Source organism: Oncorhynchus kisutch, linkage group LG1 (assembly GCF_002021735.2).
Source record: "Oncorhynchus kisutch isolate 150728-3 linkage group LG1, Okis_V2, whole genome shotgun sequence".
NCBI classification, from domain to species: domain Eukaryota; kingdom Metazoa; phylum Chordata; class Actinopteri; order Salmoniformes; family Salmonidae; genus Oncorhynchus; species Oncorhynchus kisutch.
In genome coordinates, this window is record NC_034174.2 from 7,701,054 (window position 1) to 7,714,199 (window position 13,146).

The window sequence follows — 13,146 nt, forward strand, 5'->3', positions numbered from 1 at the left end:
CACTCTAACCTATAGGCTACCTGCCGTCCCTACACTCTAACCACTAGGCTACCTGCCGCCTCTACACTAACCACTAGGCTACCTGCCGCCTCTACACTAACCACTAGGCTACCTGCCGCCTCTACACTAACCACTAGGCTACCTGCCGCCTCTACACTAACCACTAGGCTACCTGCCGCCTCTACACTAACCACTAGGCTACCTGCCGCCTCTACACTATCCACTAGGCTACCTGCCGCCTCTACACTAACCACTAGGCTACCTGCCGCCTCTACACTATGCACTAGGCTACCTGCCGCCTCTACACTATCCACTAGGCTACCTGCCGCCTCTACACTAACCACTAGGCTACCTGCCGCCTCTACACTATCCACTAGGCTACCTGCCGTCCCTACACTAACCACTAGGCTACCTGCCGCCTCTACACTATCCACTAGGCTACCTGCCGCCTCTACACTAACCACTAGGCTACCTGCCGCCTCTACACTATCCACTAGGCTACCTGCCGCCTCTACACTATCCACTAGGCTACCTGCCTCCTCTACACTAACCACTAGGCTACCTGCCGCCTCTACACTATCCACTAGGCTACCTGCCGTCCCTACACTCTAACCACAAGATTACCTGCCACCTCTACACTCTAACCACTAGGCTACCTGCCGCCTCTATACTCTAACCACTAGGCTACCTGCCGTCCCTACACTCTAACCACTAGGCTACCTGCCGACTCTACACTCTAACCACTAGGCTACCTGCCACCTCTATACTCTAACCACTCGGCTACCTGCAGCCTCTACACTCTAACCACTAGGCTACCTGCCGCCTCCACACTCTAACCACTAGGCTACCTGCCGCCTCTACACTATCCACTAGGCTACCTGCCCCCTCTACACTCTAACCACTAGGCTACCTGCCGTCCCTACACTCTAACCACTAGGCTACCTGCCGCCTCTACACTAACCACTAGGCTACCTGCCGCCTCTACACTAACCACTAGGCTACCTGCCGCCTCTACACTAACCACTAGGCTACCTGCCGCCTCTACACTAACCACTAGGCTACCTGCCGCCTCTACACTAACCACTAGGCTACCTGCCGCCTCTACACTATCCACTAGGCTACCTGCCGCCTCTACACTAACCACTAGGCTACCTGCCGCCTCTACACTATGCACTAGGCTACCTGCCGCCTCTACACTATCCACTAGGCTACCTGCCGCCTCTACACTAACCACTAGGCTACCTGCCGCCTCTACACTATCCACTAGGCTACCTGCCGTCCCTACACTAACCACTAGGCTACCTGCCGCCTCTACACTATCCACTAGGCTACCTGCCGCCTCTACACTAACCACTAGGCTACCTGCCGCCTCTACACTATCCACTAGGCTACCTGCCGCCTCTACACTATCCACTAGGCTACCTGCCTCCTCTACACTAACCACTAGGCTACCTGCCACCTCTACACTCTAACCACTAGGCTACCTGCTGCCTCTACACTCTAACCACTAGGCTACCATGCCGCCTCTACACTCTATCCACTAGGCTACTTGCTGCCTCTACACTCTAACCACTAGGCTACCATGCCGCCTCAACACTCTAACCACTAGGCTACCATGCCGCCTCAACACTCTAACCACTAGGCTACCTGCCGCCTCTACACTCTAACCACTAGGCTACCATGCCACCTCAACACTCTAACCACTAGGCTACCTGCTGCCTCTACACTCTAACCACTAGGCTACCATGCCACCTCAACACTCTAACCACTAGGCTACCTGCTGCCTATACACTCTAACCACTAGGCTACCTGCTGCCTCTACACTCTAACCACTAGGCTACCATGCCACCTCAACACTCTAACCACTAGGCTACCTGCTGCCTATACACTCTAACCACTAGGCTACCTGCTGCCTATACACTCTAACCACTAGGCTACCTGCTGCCTATACACTCTAACCACTAGGCTACCTGCTGCCTCTACACTCTAACCACTAGGCTACCATGCCACCTCAACACTCTAACCACTAGGCTACCTGCTGCCTATACACTCTAACCACTAGGCTACCTGCTGCCTATACACTCTAACCACTAGGCTACCTGCTGCCTCTACACTCTAACCACTAGGCTACCTGCTGCCTATACACTCTAACCACTAGGCTACCTGCTGCCTATACACTCTAACCACTAGGCTACCTGCTGCCTATACACTCTAACCACTAGGCTACCCTGCTGCCTATACACTCTAACCACTAGGCTACCTGCTGCCTATACACTCTAACCACTAGGCTACCTGCTGCCTATACACTCTAACCACTAGGCTACCTGCTGCCTCTACACTCTAACCACTAGGCTACCATGCCACCTCAACACTCTAACCACTAGGCTACCTGCTGCCTATACACTCTAACCACTAGGCTACCTGCTGCCTATACACTCTAACCACTAGGCTACCTGCTGCCTCTACACTCTAACCACTAGGCTACCATGCCACCTCAACACTCTAACCACTAAGCTACCTGCTGCCTATACACTCTAACCACTAGGCTACCTGCCTCCTCTACACTCTAACCACTAGGCTACCTGCCGCCCCTACACTCTAACCACTAGGCTACCTGCCGCCTCTACACTCTAACCACTAGGCTACCTGCTGCCTCTACACTCTAACCACTAGGCTACCTGCTGCCTCTACACTAACCACTAGGCTACCTGCCGCCTCTACACTAACCACTAGGCTACCTGCCGCCTCTACACTAACCACTAGGCTACCTGCCGCCTCTACACTATCCACTAGGCTACCTGCCGCCTCTACACTAACCACTAGGCTACCTGCCGCCTCTACACTATGCACTAGGCTACCTGCCGCCTCTACACTATCCACTAGGCTACCTGCCGCCTCTACACTAACCACTAGGCTACCTGCCGCCTCTACACTATCCACTAGGCTACCTGCCGTCCCTACACTAACCACTAGGCTACCTGCCGCCTCTACACTATCCACTAGGCTACCTGCCGCCTCTACACTAACCACTAGGCTACCTGCCGCCTCTACACTATCCACTAGGCTACCTGCCGCCTCTACACTATCCACTAGGCTACCTGCCTCCTCTACACTAACCACTAGGCTACCTGCCACCTCTACACTCTAACCACTAGGCTACCTGCTGCCTCTACACTCTAACCACTAGGCTACCATGCCGCCTCTACACTCTATCCACTAGGCTACTTGCTGCCTCTACACTCTAACCACTAGGCTACCATGCCGCCTCAACACTCTAACCACTAGGCTACCATGCCGCCTCAACACTCTAACCACTAGGCTACCTGCCGCCTCTACACTCTAACCACTAGGCTACCATGCCACCTCAACACTCTAACCACTAGGCTACCTGCTGCCTCTACACTCTAACCACTAGGCTACCATGCCACCTCAACACTCTAACCACTAGGCTACCTGCTGCCTATACACTCTAACCACTAGGCTACCTGCTGCCTCTACACTCTAACCACTAGGCTACCATGCCACCTCAACACTCTAACCACTAGGCTACCTGCTGCCTATACACTCTAACCACTAGGCTACCTGCTGCCTATACACTCTAACCACTAGGCTACCTGCTGCCTATACACTCTAACCACTAGGCTACCTGCTGCCTCTACACTCTAACCACTAGGCTACCATGCCACCTCAACACTCTAACCACTAGGCTACCTGCTGCCTATACACTCTAACCACTAGGCTACCTGCTGCCTATACACTCTAACCACTAGGCTACCTGCTGCCTCTACACTCTAACCACTAGGCTACCTGCTGCCTATACACTCTAACCACTAGGCTACCTGCTGCCTATACACTCTAACCACTAGGCTACCTGCTGCCTATACACTCTAACCACTAGGCTACCCTGCTGCCTATACACTCTAACCACTAGGCTACCTGCTGCCTATACACTCTAACCACTAGGCTACCTGCTGCCTATACACTCTAACCACTAGGCTACCTGCTGCCTCTACACTCTAACCACTAGGCTACCATGCCACCTCAACACTCTAACCACTAGGCTACCTGCTGCCTATACACTCTAACCACTAGGCTACCTGCTGCCTATACACTCTAACCACTAGGCTACCTGCTGCCTCTACACTCTAACCACTAGGCTACCATGCCACCTCAACACTCTAACCACTAAGCTACCTGCTGCCTATACACTCTAACCACTAGGCTACCTGCCTCCTCTACACTCTAACCACTAGGCTACCTGCCGCCCCTACACTCTAACCACTAGGCTACCTGCCGCCTCTACACTCTAACCACTAGGCTACCCGCTGCCTCTACACTCTAACCACTACGCTACCCTGCCGCCCCTACACTCTAACCACTAGGCTACCTTGCCGACCCTACACTCTAACCACTAGGCTACCTGCCGCCTCTACACTCTAACCACTAGGCTACCTGCCGTCCCTACACTCTAACCACTAGGCTACCTGCCGCTCTAACGACTACGCTACCTGCTGCCTCTACACTCTAACCACTAGGCTACCTGCCGCCTCTACACTCTAACCGCTAGGCTACCTGCCGCCTCTACACTCTAACCACTAGGCTACCTGCCGTCCCTACACTCTAACCACTAGGCTACCTGCCGCTCTAACGACTACGCTACCTGCTGCCTCTACACTCTAACCACTAGGCTACCTGCCGCCTCTACACTCTAACCGCTAGGCTACCTGCCGCCTCTACACTCTATCCACTAGGCTACCTGCCGCCTCTACACTCTAACCACTAGGCTACCTGCCGCTCTAACCACTAGGATACCTGCCGCCTCTACACTCTAACCACTAGGCTACCTGCCACCTCTACACTCTAACCACTAGGCTACCTGCTACCTGCTGCCTCTACACTCTAACCACTAGGCTACCTGCCACCTCTATACTCTAACTACTCGGCTACCTGCCGCCTCCACACTCTAACCACTAGGCTACCTGCCGCCTCTACACTATCCACTAGGCTACCTGCCCCCTCTACACTCTAACCACTAGGCTACCTGCCTCCTCTACACTCTAACCACTAGGCTACCTGCCGCCTCTACACTCTAACCACTAGGCTACCTGCCGCCTCTACACTATCCACTAGGCTACCTGCCCCCTCTACACTCTAACCACTAGGCTACCTGCCTCCTCTACACTCTAACCACTAGGCTACCTGCCGCCTCTACACTCTAACCACTAGGCTACCTGCCGCCTCTACACCATCCACTAGGCTACCTGCCGTCCCTACACTCTAACCACTAGGCTACCTGCCGCCTCTACACTCTAACCACTAGGCTACCTGCCGCCTCTATACTCTAACCACTAGGCTACCTGCCGTCCCTACACTCTTACCACTAGGCTACCTGCCGACTCTACACTCTAACCACTAGGCTACCTGCCACCTCTATACTCTAACCACTCGGCTACCTGCAGCCTCTACACTCTACCACTAGGCTACCTGCCGCCTCCACACTCTAACCACTAGGCTACCTGCCGCCTCTACACTATCCACTAGGCTACCTGCCCCCTCTACACTCTAACCTATAGGCTACCTGCCGTCCCTACACTCTAACCACTAGGCTACCTGCCGCCTCTACACTAACCACTAGGCTACCTGCCGCCTCTACACTAACCACTAGGCTACCTGCCGCCTCTACACTAACCACTAGGCTACCTGCCGCCTCTACACTAACCACTAGGCTACCTGCCGCCTCTACACTAACCACTAGGCTACCTGCCGCCTCTACACTATCCACTAGGCTACCTGCCGCCTCTACACTAACCACTAGGCTACCTGCCGCCTCTACACTATGCACTAGGCTACCTGCCGCCTCTACACTATCCACTAGGCTACCTGCCGCCTCTACACTAACCACTAGGCTACCTGCCGCCTCTACACTATCCACTAGGCTACCTGCCGTCCCTACACTAACCACTAGGCTACCTGCCGCCTCTACACTATCCACTAGGCTACCTGCCGCCTCTACACTAACCACTAGGCTACCTGCCGCCTCTACACTATCCACTAGGCTACCTGCCGCCTCTACACTATCCACTAGGCTACCTGCCTCCTCTACACTAACCACTAGGCTACCTGCCGCCTCTACACTATCCACTAGGCTACCTGCCGTCCCTACACTCTAACCACAAGATTACCTGCCACCTCTACACTCTAACCACTAGGCTACCATGCCGCCTCTACACTCTATCCACTAGGCTACTTGCTGCCTCTACACTCTAACCACTAGGCTACCATGCCGCCTCAACACTCTAACCACTAGGCTACCATGCCGCCTCAACACTCTAACCACTAGGCTACCTGCCGCCTCTACACTCTAACCACTAGGCTACCATGCCACCTCAACACTCTAACCACTAGGCTACCTGCTGCCTCTACACTCTAACCACTAGGCTACCATGCCACCTCAACACTCTAACCACTAGGCTACCTGCTGCCTATACACTCTAACCACTAGGCTACCTGCTGCCTCTACACTCTAACCACTAGGCTACCATGCCACCTCAACACTCTAACCACTAGGCTACCTGCTGCCTATACACTCTAACCACTAGGCTACCTGCTGCCTATACACTCTAACCACTAGGCTACCTGCTGCCTATACACTCTAACCACTAGGCTACCTGCTGCCTCTACACTCTAACCACTAGGCTACCATGCCACCTCAACACTCTAACCACTAGGCTACCTGCTGCCTATACACTCTAACCACTAGGCTACCTGCTGCCTATACACTCTAACCACTAGGCTACCTGCTGCCTCTACACTCTAACCACTAGGCTACCTGCTGCCTATACACTCTAACCACTAGGCTACCTGCTGCCTATACACTCTAACCACTAGGCTACCTGCTGCCTATACACTCTAACCACTAGGCTACCCTGCTGCCTATACACTCTAACCACTAGGCTACCTGCTGCCTATACACTCTAACCACTAGGCTACCTGCTGCCTATACACTCTAACCACTAGGCTACCTGCTGCCTCTACACTCTAACCACTAGGCTACCATGCCACCTCAACACTCTAACCACTAGGCTACCTGCTGCCTATACACTCTAACCACTAGGCTACCTGCTGCCTATACACTCTAACCACTAGGCTACCTGCTGCCTCTACACTCTAACCACTAGGCTACCATGCCACCTCAACACTCTAACCACTAAGCTACCTGCTGCCTATACACTCTAACCACTAGGCTACCTGCTGCCTATACACTCTAACCACTAGGCTACCTGCTGCCTATACACTCTAACCACTAGGCTACCTGCTGCCTATAAACTCTAACCACTAGTCTACCTGCCACCTCTACACTCTAACCACTAGGCTACCTGCTGCCTATACACTCTAACCACTAGGCTACCTGCTGCCTATACACTCTAACCACTAGGCTACCTGCCGCCTCTACACTAACCACTAGGCTACCTGCCGCCTCTACACTATCCACTAGGCTACCTGCCGCCTCTACACTAACCACTAGGCTACCTGCCGCCTCTACACTATCCACTAGGCTACCTGCCGCCTCTACACTATCCACTAGGCTACCTGCCGCCTCTACACTAACCACTAGGCTACCTGCCGCCTCTACACTATCCACTAGGCTACCTGCCGTCCCTACACTAACCACTAGGCTACCTGCCGCCTCTACACTATCCACTAGGCTACCTGCCGCCTCTACACTAACCACTAGGCTACCTGCCGCCTCTACACTATCCACTAGGCTACCTGCTGCCTATACACTCTAACCACTAGGCTACCTGCTGCCTCTACACTCTAACCACTAGGCTACCATGCCACCTCAACACTCTAACCACTAGGCTACCTGCTGCCTATACACTCTAACCACTAGGCTACCTGCTGCCTATACACACTATCCACTAGGCTACCTGCTGCCTATACACTCTAACCACTAGGCTACCTGCTGCCTCTACACTCTAACCACTAGGCTACCATGCCACCTCAACACTCTAACCACTAGGCTACCTGCTGCCTATACACTCTAACCACTAGGCTACCTGCTGCCTATACACTCTAACCACTAGGCTACCTGCTGCCTCTACACTCTAACCACTAGGCTACCTGCTGCCTATACACTCTAACCACTAGGCTACCCTGCTGCCTATACACTCTAACCACTAGGCTACCTGCTGCCTATACACTCTAACCACTAGGCTACCTGCTGCCTATACACTCTAACCACTAGGCTACCTGCTGCCTCTACACTCTAACCACTAGGCTACCATGCCACCTCAACACTCTAACCACTAGGCTACCTGCTGCCTATACACTCTAACCACTAGGCTACCTGCTGCCTATACACTCTAACCACTAGGCTACCTGCTGCCTCTACACTCTAACCACTAGGCTACCATGCCACCTCAACACTCTAACCACTAGGCTACCTGCTGCCTATACACTCTAACCACTAGGCTACCTGCTGCCTATACACTCTAACCACTAGGCTACCTGCTGCCTCTACACTCTAACCACTAGGCTACCTGCTGCCTATACACTCTAACCACTAGGCTACCTGCTGCCTATACACTCTAACCACTAGGCTACCCTGCTGCCTATACACTCTAACCACTAGGCTACCTGCTGCCTATACACTCTAACCACTAGGCTACCTGCTGCCTATACACTCTAACCACTAGGCTACCTGCTGCCTCTACACTCTAACCACTAGGCTACCATGCCACCTCAACACTCTAACCACTAGGCTACCTGCCGCCTCTACACTAACCACTAGGCTACCTGCCGCCTCTACACTATCCACTAGGCTACCTGCCGCCTCTACACTATCCACTAGGCTACCTGCCGCCTCTACACTAACCACTAGGCTACCTGCCGCCTCTACACTATCCACTAGGCTACCTGCCGTCCCTACACTAACCACTAGGCTACCTGCCGCCTCTACACTATCCACTAGGCTACCTGCCGCCTCTACACTAACCACTAGGCTACCTGCCGCCTCTACACTATCCACTAGGCTACCTGCTGCCTATACACTCTAACCACTAGGCTACCTGCTGCCTCTACACTCTAACCACTAGGCTACCATGCCACCTCAACACTCTAACCACTAGGCTACCTGCTGCCTATACACTCTAACCACTAGGCTACCTGCTGCCTATACACACTATCCACTAGGCTACCTGCTGCCTATACACTCTAACCACTAGGCTACCTGCTGCCTCTACACTCTAACCACTAGGCTACCATGCCACCTCAACACTCTAACCACTAGGCTACCTGCTGCCTATACACTCTAACCACTAGGCTACCTGCTGCCTATACACTCTAACCACTAGGCTACCTGCTGCCTCTACACTCTAACCACTAGGCTACCTGCTGCCTATACACTCTAACCACTAGGCTACCCTGCTGCCTATACACTCTAACCACTAGGCTACCTGCTGCCTATACACTCTAACCACTAGGCTACCTGCTGCCTATACACTCTAACCACTAGGCTACCTGCTGCCTCTACACTCTAACCACTAGGCTACCATGCCACCTCAACACTCTAACCACTAGGCTACCTGCTGCCTATACACTCTAACCACTAGGCTACCTGCTGCCTATACACTCTAACCACTAGGCTACCTGCTGCCTCTACACTCTAACCACTAGGCTACCATGCCACCTCAACACTCTAACCACTAGGCTACCTGCTGCCTATACACTCTAACCACTAGGCTACCTGCTGCCTATACACTCTAACCACTAGGCTACCTGCTGCCTCTACACTCTAACCACTAGGCTACCTGCTGCCTATACACTCTAACCACTAGGCTACCTGCTGCCTATACACTCTAACCACTAGGCTACCTGCTGCCTATACACTCTAACCACTAGGCTACCCTGCTGCCTATACACTCTAACCACTAGGCTACCTGCTGCCTATACACTCTAACCACTAGGCTACCTGCTGCCTATACACTCTAACCACTAGGCTACCTGCTGCCTCTACACTCTAACCACTAGGCTACCATGCCACCTCAACACTCTAACCACTAGGCTACCTGCTGCCTATACACTCTAACCACTAGGCTACCTGCTGCCTATACACTCTAACCACTAGGCTACCTGCTGCCTCTACACTCTAACCACTAGGCTACCATGCCACCTCAACACTCTAACCACTAGGCTACCTGCTGCCTATACACTCTAACCACTAGGCTACCTGCTGCCTATACACTCTAACCACTAGGCTACCTGCTGCCTATACACTCTAACCACTAGGCTACCTGCTGCCTATACACTCTAACCACTAGGCTACCTGCCACCTCTACACTCTAACCACTAGGCTACCTGCTGCCTATACACTCTAACCACTAGGCTACCCTGCTGCCTATACACTCTAACCACTAGGCTACCTGCTGCCTATACACTCTAACCACTAGGCTACCTGCTGCCTATACACTCTAACCACTAGGCTACCTGCTGCCTATACACTCTAACCACTAGGCTACCCTGCTGCCTATACACTCTAACCACTAGGCTACCTGCTGCCTATACACTCTAACCACTAGGCTACCTGCTGCCTATACACTCTAACCACTAGGCTACCTGCTGCCTATACACTCTAACCACTAGGCTACCTGCTGCCTATACACTCTAACCACTAGGCTACCTGCTGCCTCTACACTCTAACCACTAGGCTACCATGCCACCTCAACACTCTAACCACTAGGCTACCTGCTGCCTATACACTCTAACCACTAGGCTACCTGCTGCCTATACACTCTAACCACTAGGCTACCTGCTGCCTCTACACTCTAACCACTAGGCTACCATGCCACCTCAACACTCTAACCACTAAGCTACCTGCTGCCTATACACTCTAACCACTAGGCTACCTGCTGCCTATACACTCTAACCACTAGGCTACCTGCTGCCTATACACTCTAACCACTAGGCTACCTGCTGCCTATACACTCTAACCACTAGTCTACCTGCCACCTCTACACTCTAACCACTAGGCTACCTGCTGCCTATACACTCTAACCACTAGGCTACCTGCTGCCTATACACTCTAACCACTAGGCTACCTGCCGCCTCTACACTAACCACTAGGCTACCTGCCGCCTCTACACTATCCACTAGGCTACCTGCCGCCTCTACACTAACCACTAGGCTACCTGCCGCCTCTACACTATCCACTAGGCTACCTGCCGCCTCTACACTATCCACTAGGCTACCTGCCGCCTCTACACTAACCACTAGGCTACCTGCCGCCTCTACACTATCCACTAGGCTACCTGCCGTCCCTACACTAACCACTAGGCTACCTGCCGCCTCTACACTATCCACTAGGCTACCTGCCGCCTCTACACTAACCACTAGGCTACCTGCCGCCTCTACACTATCCACTAGGCTACCTGCTGCCTATACACTCTAACCACTAGGCTACCTGCTGCCTCTACACTCTAACCACTAGGCTACCATGCCACCTCAACACTCTAACCACTAGGCTACCTGCTGCCTATACACTCTAACCACTAGGCTACCTGCTGCCTATACACACTATCCACTAGGCTACCTGCTGCCTATACACTCTAACCACTAGGCTACCTGCTGCCTCTACACTCTAACCACTAGGCTACCATGCCACCTCAACACTCTAACCACTAGGCTACCTGCTGCCTATACACTCTAACCACTAGGCTACCTGCTGCCTATACACTCTAACCACTAGGCTACCTGCTGCCTCTACACTCTAACCACTAGGCTACCTGCTGCCTATACACTCTAACCACTAGGCTACCCTGCTGCCTATACACTCTAACCACTAGGCTACCTGCTGCCTATACACTCTAACCACTAGGCTACCTGCTGCCTATACACTCTAACCACTAGGCTACCTGCTGCCTCTACACTCTAACCACTAGGCTACCATGCCACCTCAACACTCTAACCACTAGGCTACCTGCTGCCTATACACTCTAACCACTAGGCTACCTGCTGCCTATACACTCTAACCACTAGGCTACCTGCTGCCTCTACACTCTAACCACTAGGCTACCATGCCACCTCAACACTCTAACCACTAGGCTACCTGCTGCCTATACACTCTAACCACTAGGCTACCTGCTGCCTATACACTCTAACCACTAGGCTACCTGCTGCCTCTACACTCTAACCACTAGGCTACCTGCTGCCTATACACTCTAACCACTAGGCTACCTGCTGCCTATACACTCTAACCACTAGGCTACCTGCTGCCTATACACTCTAACCACTAGGCTACCCTGCTGCCTATACACTCTAACCACTAGGCTACCTGCTGCCTATACACTCTAACCACTAGGCTACCTGCTGCCTATACACTCTAACCACTAGGCTACCTGCTGCCTCTACACTCTAACCACTAGGCTACCATGCCACCTCAACACTCTAACCACTAGGCTACCTGCTGCCTATACACTCTAACCACTAGGCTACCTGCTGCCTATACACTCTAACCACTAGGCTACCTGCTGCCTCTACACTCTAACCACTAGGCTACCATGCCACCTCAACACTCTAACCACTAGGCTACCTGCTGCCTATACACTCTAACCACTAGGCTACCTGCTGCCTATACACTCTAACCACTAGGCTACCTGCTGCCTATACACTCTAACCACTAGGCTACCTGCTGCCTATACACTCTAACCACTAGGCTACCTGCCACCTCTACACTCTAACCACTAGGCTACCTGCTGCCTATACACTCTAACCACTAGGCTACCTGCTGCCTATACACTCTAACCACTAGGCTACCTGCTGCCTATACACTCTAACCACTAGGCTACCTGCTGCCCTTAGCAGTATTCCTTGCCAGAAAATGAAAACATTTTGAAAACAAAATGCAAACACAAACAAGTACTCTTTGTAATTCCAAAATACACCCAACCAAATAAAGAGGCTGGTTAACGTCACCTGGTAGGGGTAGTTGTACCAGCAGTGGTGTGTATCCCACATCCATGGACACTGTAAACAAAGACCAACACAATCAGTCTCAATTCAGCGCTAGGCAATCATGTAAATACACACACACACACAGGCACCAGAATATCTCACCTTCCACAGAAAGCAGATCCCATAGGTAAACAT

General features: G+C 52.8%; 1 protein-coding gene across 2 annotated transcripts in view; it reads right to left on the reverse strand.

The window, feature by feature from the left end:
• The window catches only part of LOC109899933 (ceramide synthase 5-like), a 60,123-nt gene that overhangs the window by 26,621 nt on the left and 20,356 nt on the right, over positions 1-13,146 (reverse strand). For both annotated transcript variants that reach the window (XR_004206692.1, XM_031811700.1), the window contains exons 4-5: positions 13,114-13,146; positions 12,973-13,023 (exon numbers count right to left, since the gene is read on the reverse strand). The exon at positions 13,114-13,146 is cut by the window's right edge and continues 25 nt beyond it. Coding sequence is in view for 1 of the 2 variants with exons in the window: in XM_031811700.1 (XP_031667560.1) it covers positions 12,973-13,023; positions 13,114-13,146 (84 nt within the window). In the remaining variant the exon portion in view is untranslated. The remainder of the gene's footprint in view (positions 1-12,972; positions 13,024-13,113) is intronic.